General features: G+C 39.5%; 1 protein-coding gene across 1 annotated transcript in view; it reads left to right on the forward strand.

The window, feature by feature from the left end:
* TRHDE (thyrotropin releasing hormone degrading enzyme) overlaps window positions 1–21,931 on the forward strand; it is a 386,150-nt gene that overhangs the window by 195,455 nt on the left and 168,764 nt on the right. The window contains exons 4-5 of the mRNA XM_037154152.2: window positions 9,993–10,147; window positions 13,813–13,926. Coding sequence (XP_037010047.2) covers window positions 9,993–10,147; window positions 13,813–13,926 — 269 coding nt within the window. The remainder of the gene's footprint in view (window positions 1–9,992; window positions 10,148–13,812; window positions 13,927–21,931) is intronic.

The raw sequence follows: 21,931 nt of genomic DNA on the forward strand, positions 1-21,931 counted from the left end.
CCTAGGCATTGAACATGCTGCAACTGAAGTAGCAAATGACCTGCCTTGGAGCCGAAGTTCAACTGGGTTGATATTTCAGTTTATATGTTCACCTCTCAGGGAGGCTTTTCCTGATCACTCAGTCCAAACTGTCTCCATGCCAATCCCAGTACACTTCACATATCCTTGTGTTATTTCTATCACAGCCCCAATCCCAAACTTATCTTGTCTTGATTATTTATTTATCTGGGTATGCTTTGGCTCCCTACCTTACCCAGCTCCCCTCGACTCCCTCAATAGAGTGGGAATGTGCACTTCATCACAGCAGGATCCTGGTCAGTCTCCTCTGTCAGTACAGAAAAAGGACTCAATAAACTCAGTAAATGAATGAGTGAATGAGATGCACTACATGTACAAGGAGAAAGAGAAAGATTAGGCACTCCCCTGATAAAGCCTTATGGATTTTTTCTTCCTGTGAGACAAACACTTCTGGTATTAATGTATGGCACTTCAGATTTTTTTGAGCAGAAAATCTCACACTCAACCAGGGACCAGTGTTGCTTTCCTTATAGGAAAGCACCACATCCTCTGATCACACTCGGGGCTGGACAGCGAATCTGTTTTCTACCTAGGCTCTTGAGTTCCTGGGGGTAATGCTTCCTTCTTCGGTATTCAGCTTCTTGTCTTCCAAGGTTTTATATTCTTTTTCGGGTTCAAGGTTGAAGTCTGGGGCATTGGGTTTCTGATCTTAGCAGGTACTCATTTAATAGTCTCAAAATATTTACATAAATGCATTGTATAATATTGCATAACATTCAGTATGCATCGACAGTGTTGGATGAGGACAGCTTGCAGGCAACGATTGGGTGTGGAGGAAAAACGTGATGTCAGGGTGTCTGGCTCAGGGAAAGGGGCAGCATCAGGAGAGAGCAGGACAATTGACAAATATCTGAGGTCATGTTTCAAATGTACCTTTTCTACCTCTGTCACTCTTAGAGCTTGGAATGTGTGGTTGATAATGCATCGGAGAACACCTGGGTTGGAGGATACCAGACTCTCACATGGAGCCAGGGCTCACATGAGCCCATGGCAGGGCAATGAATCTTACCCTGCATGATGAATTATGACAATCCGTGAGCTCAGAGTGTGACTGTGGCAGAGGAGAGGCCTGGTATCACACATGTTCGCCTTTTTTCCCTCCTAGTGGTTACTTCATAGTGTGGAATACATTAGTTTATATTTCTAGTTTCCAAAGTTGTGCATCAGAACACTGCCACTAACGCTGGAGACTGGATTTCTGTTGTATGTACTCTGAGGCCTTGTTTGGCGATTCTCTGGACCTATCCCATGGTTTCAGTGTTCCTTTTAGCATGGTGCTGTCAGGCTAGGGGACATGTCTCAGGGCACCTGGTTTTCCTCAGCGTGCAGAAGAGGAGACAGTAAGGCTTTCTGCAGGTTTAAGCCAGATGAAAGGGAAGGGGGCTATTCCAGAAGGGATAGTACAACACACTGGGGGTCTATCAAGTAGCAGTCTACTACAGAGGTGGTTTGGTGTTTTCCTCCAGAGCTCTCAGAGAGCTGTCTGGGCATGTGGGTAGTGACGGATGACACTGGAGTGGGCGAGAACACGCGAAGAAAATCAGTAATGGGAAAAAAAAACACAGTTGGAAACCCTGGGGCTTCGATTTTCAAAAGTCAGAGGATGACAAGAAAAAAAACTTAGAACTAAAAAAAATGACTAATCTAAGAAATTGATGCACAAAAGTGGATAGCCTGTTACAATAGACTCTAATCAAAGTATGATAATTGTCAGCTGTATCAAAAATAAATAAATAAGAGCTGAGAGAAGTTTCTATGAGATTTGTGATTTTAGTTATCAAGAGCTGCTTCAGCACAGTGCAAATTATAGTGCATTGAAAGAAGCAAGTAGAGAAAGTCATATTTTTATGTTAATTTAGGTAATCACATTCACTAGCATTATATGAATATTTGCTATCTGCCTACAGTTTTTAGGACTGTAGTAATTAATTGGAAGCAGACTGCTATGCATAATTTTATCCAGGATTTTCTTTAAATTCCCAAGGAAATTAGATTTTGAAATATTGGAGTTATCTTACATCTGTTTTCAAGGAACATTCAGGAGTTATAGTTGTACATTTTAATGGATATAGCCTCATGACAAATTTATTTTACAAAAATTAAAATAATTTATTTCATTGTGAATAAATCATGTCTTCTTTAAAGTTCAGAAAAAGAGTATTTCACTTATTTAATGTACTGTTTTAATGCTTTCTTTTTTATTTTTAATTATACTTTATTGATTATGCTATTACAGTTTCCCCAGTTTTTCCTTCTTTGCCCTCCTCTACCCAGCACTCCCACTCCCTCAGGCAATCCCCACACCCCTGTTCATGTCCATGGGTCATGCGTTAAGTTCTTTGGCTACTCCACTTCCTATGCTGTACTTTACATCCCCAAGGCTATTCTGCAACTACCTATTTGTCCTTCTTAATCCCCTCAACTCCCACCCATTCTCCCACACAACTCTTCCATCTGGCAACTATCAAAATGCTCTCCATGTCCATGATTCTGTCTCTGTTCTTCTTGTTTGCTTAATTTTTTAGATTTAATTGTTGATAGATATGTATTTATTGCCATTTTACTCTTCATAGTTTTGATCTTATTTTGCTTAAATAAGACCCTTTAACATTTCATTTAATAATGGTTTGATGATGATGAACTCCTTTAGTTTTTCCTTGTCTGGGAAGCTGTTTATCAGACCTTTCATTCTAAAGGATAGCATTCCTGAGTAGAACAATCTTGGCTGTAGGTCCCTACTTTTCATAATGAATATTTCTTGCTAGTCCCTTCTAGCCTACAAAGTTTCTTTTGAGAAATCAGCTGACAGTCTTATAGGAACTCCCCTGTAGGTGACTAACTGCTTTTCTCTTGTGCTTTTAAGATTCTCTCTTTACTTTTAACCTTTGGCATTTCAATTATTGTGTCTGGTGTGGGCCTGTTTCCATCCATCTTGTTTGGGATTTTCTGTGCTTCCTGGACTTGCATGTATATTTCCTTCACCAAATCAGGGCAGTTTTCTTTCATTATTTTTGCAAATAGATATTCAATTTCTTGCTTTTTCTCTTTTTCTTCTGGCACTCCTACCATGCAAATGTTGGCATGCTTGAAGTCATCTCAGTGGCTCTTTAGTGTATCCTCATGTTTTGATTTCTTTTTTTTTTTCTTCTTGTTGATCTGATTGGTTTTGCTTCCTTATGTTCTAAATCACTGCTTTGATTCTTGGCTTCATCCACTCTACTGTTGTTTCCTTATAAATTGTTCTTTATTTCAATTAGTGTATTCTTTATTTCTCACTGGATTTTTTTTTATGTTGTTGAGGTCCTCACTAAGTTCCTTGAGCATCCTCATAAACAGTGTTTTGAACTCTGCATTTGATCGATTGCTTCTCTTCCTTTCATTTAGTTCTTTTTCTGAAGTTTTAATCTATTTGTTTATCTGGGCCATGTTTCTTTATCTTCTAACTTTGCAGCCTTCCTGTGTTTGTTTCTATGTATTAGGTAGAGCTGCCATGGCTCCCTATCTTGGTAGTGTGGCCTAATGTAGTAGGTGTTCTGTAGGGTACAGGGCACAGCCTCCCCTATCACCCAAGCTGGGTACTTAGGGTACATATTTCATGTGGGCTGAGCACACCCTCTTCTTGTAGGTGAGTCTTGATTACTATTGGCAGGTCAATGGGAGGGACTTATCCAGGCCAGTCTCCTGCAAGGACTGGCTGTGACCACTGGCCACCAACCTCCACCCTCTGTGGAGGGTCAGCTGTGCAGGGGCAGAGTGGTGGTGCTCTGATGTGGTCTGCAGCTGCCTAATTGTTGGGGTTTTGTCTCTGGGGTTTCCTGAGTGGTGCAGGCCAAAGTCAGCCCCCACCAATATTCTGCCTGGGGCAACCCTGCATGAGCTATAAAGTAATATGCAGGTGGCTCTCCTTGTGCTGGGCTTGGAGATTCCCAGGAGAAGCCAAGCTGTGAACCTAGGCTGGCTGGTGCTAGTCCTGGGCCTTGGGCAACTTAGCAAGAGGTACGGGGGTTAGAGGGCTCAATGAGGCCAGCTGTTGCTTGTTTGATAGGATTTAGGAAGTTGTGAAGCAAGAGCCAAGACCAGCCATTCATGTGGAAAAGCCAGTGTTAACAGCTTGGGTGGGCCTGTAAGTTGGGTGGGATGGAGCCTCAGGTGATCTCCAGTGTGAGGCCAACAGTATTAGCCAGGGCAATGGAGTCTCAGATATGATTCTGCCTGCTGGGCCTGAGGCTCTGTGGAGGGAGGGTTCAGAAAGGGAGCAATGGCCTGTGTCTGCCTTTCTGTCTAGGAAAAAGCTGTCCCCCTCTGAAAAAACTCAGAGGGCGTGAGTATGAGTAAGTCTATGGGTGGGTTTTCAAGAGGAACTTCTCGGGACTATAGCAGTTTCTCCTACTGACTGAATCGCCACTTGTTTTTTCAGCAAGAAGTTATGGGGACTTATCTTCCTGGCACTGGATCCCTGGGCTGTGGGGACCTGGTATGGGGCTGGGACTACTCACTTCTGAGCTATCCCTCCTGAATTTTCATCTGCCACATGTGGATTTGCGACCGGTCCATACATGTCTCTGCTCCTCCTACCAGTCTGGATGAATGAGGTTTCTTTAATTCTTTAGTTGTTCTTCCATTAAACCTGATTTCTGATGGTTCTGAGTGACGATTGTTCTATAGTTTAATTGTAATTTTACTGTGGTTGTTCAAGGAGGCAAGATGTCTTTACCTATGCCTCCATCTTGACTGAAAGTCCTCATTTTCTTATATCAGAGCTCATTGCTTCCTTTTGATTGGAGAGCATTATACCTCTGGCTGCTTCAGGCTGCTTCTGAGGCATGAGCAGTATCGTGCTAGGCATAACTGTGGAGCAGGTAGGACAGGCTAAAAACTGTTGGGCAAGAGATGTCCCTGCAGTTCACAAGTGAAGCTTCTTCTTCCTCTTCGATAGTTTCACTGAAGTATAGTGACATGCCGTCAACTGGACATATTTAAAGTGTACGATGTGATGTGTGAAGACGTGTGCACCCCCATGAAGTCCCCACCCCGACAAGCGTGTGTATCACCTTCTGACGTCTGCTGCTGCTGTCCTCTCTGTTACTTTTTCATCTTTGCCGGCAGGCAGCCGCTGTCAGTTCTTTGACAGTATAGAGTAGTTTGCATTTTCTAGGATTACAGACATGGCATGAATCACACAGCAGGTATATTTTTTTCTTTGTTTTTACTCCTATAACTTTTGGGGATTTTCCCATCTTGTTGCATGTATCAACAGTTCATTTGTTTTTATTGCTGAATAGTATTTCATTGCATGGACATATATACCACACTTGATTCACTCACCTGTTGATGAACATTGGATTTATTTCCAGTTTTTGGCTATTGGAGTAAACTTGTTATGAACGTTGTATACATGATACACTTCACGCAGGTATCCTTAAATTTGAAATCTAAAATGAGATTCCTTAAGTTATGGGGGGGGTAGAGCAGCGAGGCACAGTTAGAATGTCTCTCAGCAGCAGTTAGTACAATCCCAAGTTTCTTCAGTCCTTCATCAAAAGGTTACTAAGTGAGGAGCATCATCTGATTTTTTTAGTTTCTCTCTTCCTCTTGCCGCCATCCATAGCATGGCCTCCTATATCTACTTTAATGCTCCTCTGTGTCTGAGAACCTGCCTCCTCTTAGTGAGCTCTCTGCATTTCACTGTGTTCTCAATGGCTCTCCCATTTTTCTTTCTTTTTTCTCACTTACAGTTTACACTCAATATTATATTAGTTTTAGGTGGACAGCATATAATCTCCAAAGTAATCCCCCAATATTTCTAGTACCCACCTGGCACCATAGATAGTCATTATAATACTATGGACAGTATTCTCTGTGCTATACTTTACATCCCTGTGACTATTTTCTAACAATTAATTTGTACTTTTTGATTCCTTTACCTTTTGCATCCTGTCCCTCAACTATTGCTCAGTCAGTTTATCTGAATCTGACTCCATTTGCTGACGGGTCCTCATCTGGTCACCCAGGCCTGACCTTCATGCCCTCAGACCTCTGCACCCAATAGAAACCAGCTGCCTGCTTGAGGCACCACTGCCTGAAATTTTTGGCGCTGATCTTCAACTGCCCCTCACCATCCCGGCTCCTGCTGCTAGTCAGGCTTGTGCTGTCTGATGACTCCCCTCTAAGAGTACTTTCTTCTTTATTCCAACTCCCAGGCCTTGCACCTGGCCCGTGTCCAGAGTCTTCAATTTGTGCTGTCTGAGCCAGTCCAAATCCCAGTGTGTGGCCAGATTTGCGTACTCTCCTGGACCTGACTACTCTCTGTTCTTGGAGAACTCCTGCAGACAGAAGTGCCTCTGTCTTGCAACAGGCTTGGTTCCAAAGGATTATTCCTAAATCCACATGTTCCTGCAGGAAGACCATACCAGCTATGCTACTGCTGTTGCCATCTGCTGGAGGCAGGCAGAGTTGACACGCTGTTGTGCTGTTTTCTGGTTTGGTCGTATTTAGGGAAGGTTTCTACTTAAAATCCTACATAGAAGAAGGTCTGCATCTGCACTTACAATTTGCACTAACTCCCAGACCCATGTTCTATCTACTTCATTATATGCTTCCGTGACACTGACCTCTCTGCTTGTTTCATTTCCACCTTAGGGCCTTTGCATTTGCTGTCCCCTCTCAGAACACACACCCACAGATCTTTGAGCAGCTGGCTTCTGCCATTATTCACGTCTCAGTTAAATGTAATTACCTTACAGAGGCCTTCCTTGCCAATGCTATGTGTACCCGACTCCACCTGTCAATCACTGTCTTACTCTATTGATTCTTTCATTCATTTATTCCATGTTAATTGACCTCTTCCTCCTACACACACCCACATATGAATATAAGTGCCATAAGAGAATGGGGCAAGGAGCTTGGAGTACAGAACAATGCTTATATGGAACAAAAGAGATGTTCAGTGAATACTAGTTTAAGTAAATACAAAGAGTTCCTCTGTCTACCTGTTGAAATCTTACCTTTTCAAGCCTAAGTCAAATACTATCTCGTTAAGAACCTCTTCAACTAGATTTGTTCTCTCTCTTTCATAGCACTTTTTATTCTGTCTGTGTTTTGTATGTTAAGCTGCCATGTTCTCATTCTTTGTTTAAAACATGGTAGATGCAGGGACCATTGATGCCTTCTTTTAAAATACATTTCAGACTTAGGGACACAGCAGATACTGAGAGGATTTGGGGGCAGTCATAAATAAAATCAATCATGTTGTAAGACTGTTGATGATTTTATTCTTTTTCTTATTATGGAATATGTAAGGTAAACAGAAAAGGATTAATAATATTATAAACAATACTCACGTACCCATCATCTGCTTTAAAGATTAATATTGAAGATACATTTGAAATCCCTTGTGTGTGATATTGTGATTTGTAAGAAATACATTGATGACCCAATACATGTTTCTCATGTACATTTCTTTCATGGTTCCTGGCTCAGGGCTTTCAAAACCCTTGGAATTTTCTAGTGATTACAGCAATAAAGTTGTCTTTTGTTGTATTAATGGGTGACTTTTTGAATTCACCTATGGATGGGGCTAGTGGCCCGGGGAACCCACCCTTTGAGTAAGGGGGGTTGGAACTTTCAGTCCCACCCCCCACCCCCCGGGAGGAGAGAGGGGCTTGAAATCACCCATGGCCAGTGATTTAATCAATTGTGCTATGTAATGAAGCCCCCATACACCCCCCAAAACAAGGGTCAGAGAGCTTCTGGGTGGGTAACCTGGAGACTTGGGGGAGCTGCATGCCCGGAGGGGCAGGGAAGCTCTGCATCTCCATCTGGCTCTTCCTGAGTTACATTCTTTTATAATAGACTGGCGGTCTAGTAACTTTAATTGTCTCTCTGGGTCCTGTGAGCCACTCTAGCAAATTAATCAAACCTGAGAGGAAGTCATAGGAACCTCCGATTTATAGCCAGTCTGTCGGAAGTACAGGTAACAGCCTGGGTTTGCGGCGGCCCCTGATGTGGCAGGCGTGTGTTTTGGGGGGGATATCTTGTGGGACTGAGCCCTTAACCTGAGGAATCTGAGTCTGTCTCTGGGTAGATGGGCAGAGAGTGTCAAGACTGAGTTGAATTCTCAGATCCCCAGGAATTACTTGTTGGCGATGTGGTAAACTCCCCTCAGGCTTCCAAGTTGAAACTGGGTCCAGGAACCTCAAAGACCGTCTCTCAATCCTTTCTCCTCCTCTCTTTCCTGAGGCAATCGTGATTCTGAATTTGGCGTTTGCCATCAGAGTCTGTGTGTGATTGTGTGCGCAATGTACCACTGTCTTGGTATGTGTGTGCTTGTGTGGGGATTCATTTGTATCATAGTGTCATTCTGCTTATTTTTAAGTAATTTATGGCAAGGGTCATTTTACATCTTAACTGTCCCCTCATCATTATGTTTTTCAGATTATCCATGTTGAGACATGTAGTTTTAGAATCTGGTGATGAGATCATTCACATCAATTGCTGTGTAGTATTCCTTTATATAACTATTTCAGTTTCCTTGTTCATTATCTTCATGAATGGCATTTAATTTTCCATTTCTACTCTTACAGACAATACTGCAGTAAACATTCTTGTAACATTATATTTCTTGGTACGCTAGGAGTTACTCCAGTGTTTCTGTATATTGAAAACATAAGTTCTGGGACAGAGACTATAAACATTATGTCACTGTCATGAAGAACAAGGCAGAGAGCCAGGCTGCCTGGGTTTGAATCCTCCTGCTTCTCCACTTGCTACCTTTCTCAGGAAGCAATGAGCACCTGCTATTTCCAGCTCTTCTCATGAGCATGCAGGTCCTGTTTCCACCCCGGGAATCAAGGGGTCAGCCTGGCCGAAGTCCTCCCGGCTGTGGTGTGTCCTTCTGCAGCCCGTTCCCAGCCGCCACCACCTGTTCCCAGAGCCAGACACGCCAGGCCTGGGGATTCACACGCGGTCTCTGCCTGGCATTTCAGTGCCATTTCTGGTCCACGTAGAGCTTCATTTTCAAGACTGCAGATATTTTTCAGTTGTGCCTTTTAATACTTTATGTGCCATCACTATGCATTTGGAGCAGAGGGAGTAAGTACTTCAAAACATGAACTTACAGTCCCCTAACCTTTTAAAATAAGCACGCACCTTAGAATCATCTAGTCATAGACTTTTGGAGCTAGAAAGGATTTTTGAGGTCATGAGGGCCAATAACCTTGTCTTATGGGTGAGGAAATTGTTGTCTCAAGAAGCTGAATGACTTACTGATGTCCTATCTCTAGTTAATGGTAGAGGCAAGACCGGAACCAAAACCCATGGGTTCCCTCAACAGTCCTTTTGCCATTACATTCACCATCATGGTTTTCTCCAAATTTCCATCTGATGTTTTTATTCTTAACAAAAAATCAAAAAATAAATCAGAACTTACAGATTTATAAAACTGATATCATATTTTTACACTGATAGAACATATTTTCTCTCAGAAAATACTGAAGTAGAAATAAGAGTACAGTATTGAACTAAATACACTTTATAAGAGTACTGCATTGAACTAAATATATTTTCATTAGAAGGCACTGTGTCTTCTGACTCTGTAGATTCCTGCAGCATTTGGTTTCCTTGACTTTTTGAAACTTATAAGAATGGGCCCATCAATAACAGTGCTGATACCTCCAGCCTCCTACTGTATCGGGTCCGAAAATGGCCTGTGATGGATGGGCACGGTCGGCACGGACAGCGAGAGGCTGTATTTCTGCTGTCAGGCAGAAATGGCAGGTAGTTTAATTTAGGAAAAAAATGACTAAGAAAGGGCAAGTGTTCCTTCTAATTAGGATTTATTGACTTTTTAAAGGATATGACTTTAGAATCTGGTATGTTTGTTAAAGCCTTTGGAATTGTTTTATTCTATTTCCTAGATCTTTTAGCTGTGCCTAAGCATCCGTATGCTGCTATGGAGAACTGGGGACTAAGTATTTTTGTGGAACAGAGAATACTGCTGGATCCCAGTGTTTCATCTATTTCTTATTTGCTGGATGTCACCATGGTCATTGTTCATGAGATATGTCACCAGGTATGTGAAAAAGGATCAGGTGTAAGTACGACAGCCAACTATTGAGAATGCAGAATGATTTCAGATGCTGAGATTAGGAGCTATGTTCTTGTCCTCCCAATTAAGTTCTAATTGTAGACAGAGCACTGTGTGGCTCTTTCTGGAAGACACATCACTGTTCTCAGGGGACAGCCTAAATGAAATCAAATGCACTGGGCATGTTGGATGAGCAGCTGTCCTTCAGTGTGCTGGAGAAGTGGGATGGCCCTGCCACCCGGCAGCCCCGGTGGAGACGCTATCCAGTCACTGTTCCCTGTCAGCCTTGCTTTCTTTCTTGGGGTGATTGGTGTGTACATATGGTAAGTACAGTGATAGCGATGATTTATTGCATCGCTGCAAGATGCAGCTGAGTTTTGTGTGCATGTCAAAATTTGCCTTTGCTGAAATCAATTTGTTACTCCCATTTCCCCATCACGCCAACACTTAGGAAGTCTTTCACTAACTCAGCCATAGACTCTTTGTTCTCCAATGATTGATAATTTTTTGTCTTGGCATGTGTAGGAATTCATATGTAAATGAGTCAACTTTGTAGTGAAGCTAAGATAGAATTAATTTCATTTTGATTTTATGCACTTTCTTACAATGAGTGGAAGGGATTACAGAGGTTTTGCAGTGCTTATCTGAATCTTGATTCTAGAGAAAGAAATAAAAGACTTGAAAATAAACATTCATGCTATTTAATAGAAAGCAATGCTGATCCTGATTATTGGTAACTATGGCTAGTTTTTAAGAGGAAACATAAGCAACCTCATACGTAGGACTTCAATTTGTTATAAACCCAAAGCCCTTTTTAAAAAGCTAACTAAACTTAAGAAGGAGTGACGTCGAAACTGCTGTCAGATAAAGAAGCTGAACTGCTAAATGTTAATACATGAATGCTGACTTAATGATGGATTGGCCGAAGCCATACAACCATTTACCTAAATGTCAGCCTTTTGCAGTGAACCTGTAGGATGTTTGTACCTGTCATGCTGGCCAGGTTGGACATGTGTTCCTTGCCTCAGAGACTTAAAGGGACCCACTGCAGAGATACCAGGATTTCTCTGATGTGCAAATGAGAAGGGTGGCCAGCTAAAAGTATAATTTTTTTGAGACAAAAGCAGTTTTCTTTTTGGACATTCCTAGGAACAAGTTACATGTACAGTTCTGTTGAAATAAGAGTCCATTAGTAATGTTTTCATTGTTCCTGCAACTGATGTTATTTGTTGTTTGTTCTAAATTACTAGGGGGAAATGAATGAGCCAGATGCTGAGAGAAAAATATAACAATTTTCACTATCATTACCAAATTATTTTCTGCCACCTATTTATTTCACAGTTATCTTTCTTTTATATTATAAGACTGTTGTGTGTACTAAAGGAATAATGTACATCAAGTGCTGAGGTGGTTAGTGCTTAATCACAATAAGTGATTATTATCCCCAAATGAGAGTCCCAGCAAAACATCCCAGAAGTGGGTACACATGGTCATTCTCCACACCCCAGAGCAGTGGGGTGAAAGGTGTGTAGGCACAGGCTGGTTTTAGTGAATCTGCTCTTCCAGTTCCAGTTTGCATGGATCATAAACCTTCTTCTGGTGTCTGGGCAGATGGCATGGTGGAACAAACTTGTCTCCCTTCATCGTGACCTTGCTGGTCCTTGTTGTCATCTGGGACACATCTTCTCACCAGTCTACCTCCCTCAGCGGGGTCACTCTCCAAGGCTCTATGGCCACTCTGACTTCTGAATTTAAGAACCTGTCATCTCAGCCACATCACTTAATAGCTGCTAAGTTTCTTAACTCTTCTGTGTCTTAGTCTCCTGTGTAAAATGGGGCTAAAAATAGTACCTACGATTTAGGGTTATGGAGAGGACTAAAGACGTTTTTTCAAGAAGAGCGTTTAGAATACTGGTGGCCACATAGTACATGCTCAGTAAAACTGTAATTACTGTGATCTGTCTCCACTGCTGCTGAAGCAAATTCCCTGTGGCTTCATCTTCTTTTCTGAGTGTTCTCTGTCTTTCAGCCTGCTCGGTGGACCTGGCAGGCCCCTAAGGCTTCTTTCTTGAGTATCTCAAGGTCTAGATAGAAATAAACACTCTCTTGTCCCCATCCCCTTTTGCTGTTTCCAAAGCACTATCAGCCCCTCTGAAGTTCATGTTCTCACCAATTCCCCCCATTTTCTGTCTTGCTCTTGTACCGGTTGTCCCTCACATTAACGCGGATCACGTGCCTCTTCTGCTTAGCGCCCCTTCCGTGGCGCATTGTCACAATCCTGAAGACAGGCTTTCATTTGGATCAAGCAGAAACACTCATTTTGATCAAGAATACAAAAATATTTTTGGTATCATTTATTTTGTGGTCATCGCCATGTTCCGAGTTACCTTTCATTTGTGTTCCAATTAGAGCTCCTCTTGAGCGATGCTCTGATTTTCACACGGAAACACTCAGTCACCAAACTCTCTGCTGTAACTCCAGGAGCTGTGCATGACTTGATATTTGCCCACCATTTCCTTCCGTGTCTTAAGTATCTGGCTCCCACTTGGAGTGTTCACTTCAAGGGCTGCTTAGATCTGCATGGAATCCGATTGCCTGAGGCTACTTCGTAGCTGCCTCCTTTTCATCATTAAAGTCTGAGCTGAAATATCACCTGCTTAGAGAGAAGGTTTTAGCTTTTACAATCTAAGACAATCCCTCCCCACTTCCTATCACACTTTATTAGGATTTGAACTTGTGTTGTTCATTGGCTTGTTTATTTTTTATTTTCTGTCTCATCTCTTCCCCCAGCTCCACAATAAAAAGTGTCAGCTGTATGAGGAGAGGTGTTATCTGGCTTTTCATCATTGAATCTCAGGTCTTTAAGATAGCTCCTGGCATGTAATTATTTTTTTTAAATGAGGAAGGAATTGTTTTAACCTTTTGCTGAACCTAATGGTTTCACAGTAAAGCATCATGTTCTAATCAAAACACCAACGAAAAATTACAACATTATTTTTTTATTGAAAAGATCTTAGTCAGTTCTTTGGCTCAACCCCTCATTGTCATAAAATCCTGGCGAGACAGGGGTGGAGCCTCTGAAAAGCCCTCAGTGTGATCTGTCAGCCAGTATTTGCTCTGAACTGCCTCCGTCTCGGGGAGGCGATGCTCCAGTACTGACTGTGACGAGTCGCTCACTACCTCTCCAGGCGGCGTTTTCCTGCTCCGCCCTCTCAGTCTTTGGGAGGCATTTTCAGAAGACATCCACCAACCCTAATTTTCATCTGCTATTCTTGATTTGTTCCTGACAGGACCACAACACACAAGTCTTTTCCTCTACTACATTCTAGGTCCTCGACTCTTTGAAGACAGCTGAGATCATTTTTTTTTTCTCCTGAGTCCTTTCTTTTGCAGGGTAAATTTTTGTGTGTGTTTGTGTCTTTGATTATTTTACCTTTGTTCGTCTCTACATACATTTATATAAAAAACTACTCTTATCCAAGTAGTATGAATAAATCAATAGTCTTACCACAGCTCATTTAAGATGCTCCAAATCAATTGAAGAGTGAACTGCAGTTATGATAATCATAGTTTAATACATTCAATTTCAGATAAAATTATTCTGGGATAGATTTGATTTGATTAGATGCCCATTCATTTTGTCAATGCAGTGGTTTGGAGACCTCGTGACCCCGGTGTGGTGGGAAGATGTGTGGCTGAAGGAAGGCTTTGCTCACTACTTTGAATTTGTTGGGACAGACTACCTCTACCCTGGCTGGAACATGGTGAGTGTGCTTTTCACTAACTGTTGATGACTCCCAGTGAAAGATTGCTCTGAGGTCACAGTAGGATTTTTAAAAATCATTTAAAGTAACTTAAAATGCATATTGATCGATGCATGGAAAAAATTAGATGTCCCATAACATGGTCCAATAAAATAAGCAGAATTTTAAATTTGTATTTTGTAATTTTTAATTTGTCGTTTAATTTGTACACTAAGATAGTATTCCCAAAGATCTCTCTTTAAATGATTAGAACTAAAGAGTTTGATTTGTTATAAGTTGACTTCAAAATGCTACTACTTTTCTAAATAGAGATAGTTGAAATTTATTGCAGTATTTTACAACAAAGACAAACTATCGCTTAAATGGAGAATGTAACAGTAATTAATAAGTGTTATTTTAAGTGTATGGGGCATTTCAATATATAGAAAAATGAGAACTTAGTGTTACTTCACTGCGATGAAACACAGAAACGAGCTAAGCTTGTTTATGCACCACTGTTGTAGATACACTTGGGGAAGAAACGTGGTCATCCTCAGGTTCCATGGCCAGGTCACCTGCCAAGAGGAGCGCATTTCCGCGATTCTTATGCAATACTTTTATCTTTGAAGTTGGGTGTTTCTCATGTTTCCCTCCCCCCACTTCACTGATTTTTGAGGAATAGAATGAGGAAAACGCAAGGTAATTTACAGTAGTCTTCTTTCACGTAAGTTTTCAGATGTTGCTTTCCCTAGAGAATTTGTTTCCATCGGAGCAGAGCGGGCGATTTCACTTCCATGCAGTGTGAGCCGCGCCCCTCCCGGGGAAGCAGGCAGTCTCGCTGTGCTGACGCAGGGCTGATGTGTCACAGCGAGGCCAACTGGTGGCTGCTCGCGGGACGGTTCTGCAAGTCGTGCACACCACACCCGCCCTCTGGGAACACCCCCGCACGTCTGAACCCGAAGGAGGGCTTGCTGACCCTTAGAGCATCTCAGAGACAAAAATGGAAGAAGGGTGTGATTTCCATGTGTATTGAATATAAATTTTTGAAGTTTTATATAACACGGCCATTCATCAATAGTGACTATGTTATTATTAAACGGAACCTAGGATGTATGTTGTTTTGGAACTCAAACTTTAAATTTATTTAATGTTACTGTGTGAAAGATGTGGAAGGTCAAATTTTACCTTTGAAATATCACAGGTGATAATGTACAGGTTGCGAAAAAGGAGGCTTATAGTTCTGAGTACATGAAACGTAATTTATTCTTATATTTTTAGTCTTGTATTATGTATTTTTCCATAGGAACAACTGTAAACCTATGTTGGCTTTCCCCTGTATATTCATTTTATACCACTTTTTGATGCATAAATTATTAATAGTAAGTAATTGTTTAATTATGTGTCATGATTGCAAGTATTATTCGAAGAGCACATAAGCCCAGGTGAAATATGAAGATGCTGTAAGTGGTGAGATAACTTCTGCCAGGTCTGCTCAGGAGAACATGTGATCTGACCTACCTCACCGATAATATGTTACAGTGGTATATATTATATTGTTATATTTTAATTATGTTCATGCAGTTCTGTCTGTATTTTGTAAAGGTGATGTGGTTCGTTTGCACAAATGCATGAGATAATTTTACTGAGCCTTATGCATCTAGGTGTGTATGTATATATGATACAGTTTTTAAAATCTTACTTGAACTGTTTTATCATGGTATTGAAATTAATTAAAAATGACTTTAAATAATTTTGAAGAAGAATCACTAATACCATGTAATATTAATTATTATAAATATTCTTTCACAAATGTAAAATTTGAAACTTACATGTTTAAGAATATTGAAACATTTCCACAAACATCTTTTGGTTTCTGAATGACTTTCTGCCAACTTTCCTTAAAATTTAATATTCATTATGCTGTGGATTATTGCTGATTTATAATTTCATTATATTTTAATATTAAAACATGTCCTTATTACAAATGACATGTTACTCACATAGGTAAGCTTTATTTCCCAGCTCATTCAGCTAGCTATGATAAAATCCTTTCTATTCATCATTGTGAAAAATGCCCCTTAGATTAAAAAGTAATCAAAAAAATTATACATGGGGTGAAAACTGACAGCTTTCAATGATGAAACCATTTTTAGGACAATATATCCTAAGTTTCAATATCCTTATACCGGATTTTTTCTTTGAATAATTTTTTATATTCCTGTATCATTTTAATCAGTTAAGTTATAAATGCATGCCTTCTAGAGAACATTTTTGTAAATGCTATTAAATATGAACAATCTGAGACTTTGTTCTTAATAGAACACAAATCATCCAGTAAAAGTATAAAAACCTCTATGGTGGTAAAATGTAAGATTTTTACTTTTTATAAATCCTAATTTCATAATTAAAAAGTGGTAATTAATATTGCCACAAGTACAGTGACAGAGAAGGCTCACCCTATCAAAGTAGGAAATGAAGATTAAACTCTATCACCATTAATGAGGCAATAGGGAGGGGAAACCGGTCTTATGATTTCTCTATGTTCAGGTTGTAAAGATTATAAATAAATACTTCTGATCTTTGATCGTTTTTGCATTCTAGTAGCTTTCATTAATGAGTTTGTAGAGTACCTCAAAAGACTCAACTTATAAAGCTTATAAGCAGAAACTCTAAGTAAATTGATCTTCTGTATATCATTAATATCTCCTTTGCCAACAAAATTTTAACAATAAGTTAGCCATATAAATAAAAGAGGGTATTAAGTGACATTCAGGCTGTACCAGCACTATTTTTCATAATGGCATCAGCAAAAGAGTGAAAGAAATCCTAGGAAGGACAAGAGCGATGGCTGTGTCAGCAGTTACTAATGCTCCTGTGATATGCACAAAAGCTTATCTAGGGAGCATGACTTGAACTTCACTAGAGCTTAGCCTGAAATAGGAAAACCAGGAGTCAGGCTCATGTCAGGAGTTAAGAAATGCAGGAAGCTGACTTTTTTGCCTCTAATCTCAAAAACAGTACTTTTATTATTTTTAGACACCAGGGCTCAAGCACAGACATAATATTTCCATTTGTTAGGGAGATTGCTATTGCAACCTACTTTCAGTAGAATAGCAGTAAAGAAGCCCAGAATTGCATAGTATTGTTAAGGAAGATCTCGTATTGTTTTAGGCCAGTGTACTTGTTTAGGCTGCTTAACTATTAGTAAAGTCTTAGCTTCTGTGTGTGTGTGTGTGTGTGTGTGTGTGTGTGTGTGTATGTGTGTGTATGTGTGTGTGTGTGTGTGTGTGTGTGTGTGTTTTCAGAGCCAGTTTCCGATACAGAAGTAATCAAGTTTTTACTTTAGGAATGCTATATGGAAAAAAAACTATTACAATAGTTTTGTTCCCCAACAAACAAATGAAGTTTATCAGTTTGTGGATAGGGGCCTTTAAAGGTAGTAGGATGTAAGGTCAGGGGAATGGATTGGAAAGAAGAAATTCAGATTCCAGGCAAAGCATTGCACTTCTCTGACTCATCCTTATCATTTGAAAAATAGGGCAATTGTACAGACTTAGCAAGCTCACATGATTTTGGCGAAGATAAAATAACTTGCAACATCTTTGAAATGTATAAACCACTACACAAATGTGAGCAGGCATCGTGATCCTAGGAAATGAATGCTCCGTGAGGAAGGTGCATTGATTTTAGGTATAGATGCCCTAATATTTCCAACCCCAGTAGTCTATTTTGACACTCAAGATTTATAGTAATTTTATATAGATTACAAAATAATGACTATAATCTTTGTATCTAGACTCAGTCTCATTGAATCAGTTCTTATTTACATTGGCAACATATACTATTCTGTAAGAAAAGAGGTTTTGTATAATGTTTCATTCATTGGAAATAAGAGTCAAGTTCATCAGAAGCAACTTCTTCAGCTCAGGGCTAAGGATACATTTCATAATGTGAGTAGGCATTTTGCTTGATGTTATTTTGTCAAAGCTGGCTGTTAGAGACATTATTGGATGGTTCAAGTTACAGTATGCCATTAATGGCAGGCATAGTAAATTTTACTATATTTCTTCAAAAAGGAAAAGAAGTCTTATGGCACATAGTTACTATTCTTTAATAATTCTTGATCATTTTCTGCTATGAAAAAGTCTATGATAAAGCTTTTTCTAATTTCTTTTTTAAAAGGTTTTATTGATTTATTTTTAGAGGGAATGGGAGAGAGAGAGGGGAGAAACAATGTGTGGTTGCCTCTCATGCGCCTTCTGCTGGGGGCCTCACCCACGACCCAGGCATGTGCCCTGATTGGGAAGCAAACTGGCCACCCTTTGGTTTGCCGGCTGGTGCTCAATTCACTGAGCCACACCAGCCAGGTCTATAATAAAGTTTTAATACAGGAAAAGGATATGTAATTAAATAATACTGTGAAGGATTCCTTACTTTACCGACCTGGTACCAATGCAGACAAAATCATATTCCTTGTGCATAATGCCTAGGTTTTCATTATAATTTATATCTGTATTATAGGTGTGTCCTTTGGTTTCCTGAATATAGCTTTGTAAGGACATGCTGCTATAATGAGAATTACTAACCATGAGTATATGTTCTTTTATTAAATCAATTGGGATGCTATGGAGCTTCACACAGCAATAACTTTATGTACCAATAAAGTATGCAGACTGGAAATTCTCCCTAAATTTTTATGAGGACACATACCTGGGCATTAAGATGCCTATTAATGAAGCATCATGCAACTAAACTTGATTATGCTAAATACTTGGGATATCTCAAAACATATTACCCCAAATCTTGATGAATGCTCTCAGTTGTCTCTAGCATGGGCAGGACCAAAAGGGTAAAAATGAATTCTGCCATTAGACATGGCATCATTTTAATAACTTTCCAACAACAATTACTTGCAAAATTTTACAGGCACTGCAATGTAATTATCTTACTTTTAAAATTATTTCATTTTTATTCAAAAATAAGTTGAGAAAATCATTGGTGCAATGAAATAAAAACTGCAGTTTTCCTCTAAGGGAGATATGTTCCAAGAACCCCAGTGGGTACCTGAGACTGTGGGTAGTACCAAAGCCTATATAGATTATGTTTTTTTTCTACACCATACATACCCATGATAAAGTTTAGTTTATAAATTAGGCACCGTAAGAGATTAACAATAATACTATTGATGCAATAGAACAATTATAATAATATGCTGTAATAAAGTTATGTGAACGTGGTCTCTCCCTCTCTCTCTGATAATTGGTCTATAACTGAGAAGGCTACTCAGTGACTGACAGGTGGGTGGTGTGTGCCATGTGGATGCACCAGACAAAGGGATAATTCACATCTCTGCTGGGACCTAATAATGGACGTTGCAAGATTCCATCATGCTACTAAACACATGCAGTTTAAAACTTGTGAACTGTGTATTTCTGGAACTTTGCATTTAATATTTTGGGACCATAATTGATTGCACATAACTGAAGCCTTGGAGAAGTGAAACCATGGATAAGGGGAACTACTGTGTAGGGTTTATTAAGTTCAGTGCTTTTGTGGTTGTTGAAATGTAAAGATACACTGCTTAATTATTCTAAATAAAAAAAATAAGTACTATTCAGAAAAGTGGAGAAAAAAATCTGGGTTTTAGTAAATATTTTACTTGTTCAGCTGTTCATTTCTGAAGTCTGTTTGTGATTTAATGTTTGGGGGAAAATGATTTCATGTGCCTTTCAAAGTTAGTTAATGTGTATTTCAGTAACAGTCAATGTATTGGTACTATTGCTTCTAATTCATTAATATCAAGATATATTTGTCCACCTGAACCACAGGGTCAGAAAAAAAGATATTTGGGGAATTAAACATTCATTTTAGAGTCTGACTTTATAAATACTGAATACCAAATAAATTATGTATATGTACATGATTTTTTATATAGTTGTATTTATTATGATCAAAATCCACATGTAATATTTTACTCCTAAGTTTTCAGTAAATTAGAAGGTGACCCAATTATTTTCAATTGTCCGGTTATATTTTATTCTCAAATGACTGACACGTATTGAACATAAAACATTTAGAGGCTTCTTATGACTAGTCCCAAGAGTCTGTGGTCTCTTTGATCTTGTTCAGTAGCTTTAAAGTGACATTTACTTTGAAAGACGAGAAAGAAAGTAGGAGTGCCTGCTTGGGTCTCCTGGGAGTAAGTCTTCAGAATGGGCATCTCTGTGCCTTCTTCCCTCACTCTTCCCTCCCTTACTCCACTGCAAAGTTTTTCTTTATTTCCCCCTGCTAAAAACATAGACTTTTTTTAAAGAGTAGAAAAATATTTTTTCTCACTTAAACGGAACCGCGGGGTGGTAGCCTTGTCTTCTGGGAGAAAGGGTTGCTTTTTCCTTAACATAAGTGGTCAGAGTAATTTTAGGCATTGGTAGAAAATAGATCTATATAAAGACAAAGGCAGTGTGCAGAGGAAAAAAGGGCTGGAATGAGGGCAGTGGCTGATGCATTAAAGGACAGAGTTTGGCCGGTCATAGCTGAAGTCTGAGGACCCGTAGGAGGAGTTCTGCTGTGCATACACCCAGCGCACTGAAGATTAAGTTGATACACAAGCAGTGTATAAATCACGGGATTCCCAAAAGGATCTTAGTGTTAAGAAGCAAGCCAGAGACGTGGATTCTAACTAATGGTGGCTGAAGAGATGTTAAGAATTTCTAGCAAGAAATTAAAGTTAAAATAGGAACTATACCCATTACACTAACATGTTAAAATGCCTCTCACTAAGGCTGCTGTAATATCAACACATTATGTTTACATTTTTGGACAATTCTGTACTTTTTACATATTATGTCAGTGGTGAGCTGGTAGCTCCATTAAGGGCATTTGTTAGGAAGAAGAACAAATAAGACCAGATAATCATCTGTTAGTTGTTGAAGTACATTAATTGATTTAGAACTTTTATGGCACAAATACATTTTTGAGGATAAAAATGTAACTGAAGAATAAATAATACATTCAAATTTTTGTTTACACTTGTAGTTCTTCCACAAGAATGAAGACTTTGGCTCCACAGTTCTTTGGGAAATGGAAGCTTTTGAAAAGCTTAAATGTATTGAGGTGTGTCATGTCTCAGAAAATGTAAATCTGCTCCATTTACTGTTTTAAATGGAAGAGTAGCTTTTATCAAATAAAATGTCTTTAGAAGGGGAAGAAAAACAAACATAATTCATACATGTATTCATATATTTCACATATATTTCCATATATTTAGGTGTGTGTCTGAAAGTGTTTTATGTCACACTATCTTACTTTTTTCTATATGATTTAAAAGAAATTTACATCGGAGATGCAAATTGGGATTTTGTGGATGTTCTTAAGCAAAGGGTGATTTCTTTTTTGTACTACAACCATTTTAATGTAATTGTACATTTCTGCCAAATCCAGAAAAAAAAGGTTTATGCATATATAATTTTTCCAGTTAACATCTGGAAGCATAAACAATGATGATCTCAGTTTATAAATTGATCAGGGTCAGAGTAATTGATGGACGTCTCTTTCTGGCAGGCTCACCAACTGTAAATTACAGATGAATTCCTGTCCTTTTGCGTCTCTGCTCTCACGGTACTAGCACAGACACATTTTGCTGTCAAGTTTCAGTGCAGCTCACCTCCAGCCAAAGATAATCTTTGTAGATAAGTACTCAGTTTCTCTGAATTTTGCTTATAATTATAACCTATTTAGTCATGGAAGAACCCCTGCAGAGGTGGAGTTCAAGGTGGCACACAATTTTGAAGTCTAGCACAGATTAAAAACCACAGATGTGCCATTTATATAAGACAGACACTGTCTCTTAAACTGCATATTGACTCCTCGTGAACATTATTTTTAAAATAAAGTAGTGCGTCTAGGACTATCAGTCACACAATTCACACACAGCCCTGAAAAGGTTTCCAGTGCCAGCTACTAGTTGGCCATGAAATGTGAGTGATTTTGAGACTCTGTCTATTCCTAAAATTCAACCAGGGATCGG

This window comes from Artibeus jamaicensis, unplaced genomic scaffold (genome assembly GCF_021234435.1).
Source record: "Artibeus jamaicensis isolate MK-2021 breed Jamaican fruit bat unplaced genomic scaffold, CSHL_Jam_final contig_233, whole genome shotgun sequence".
NCBI classification, from domain to species: domain Eukaryota; kingdom Metazoa; phylum Chordata; class Mammalia; order Chiroptera; family Phyllostomidae; genus Artibeus; species Artibeus jamaicensis.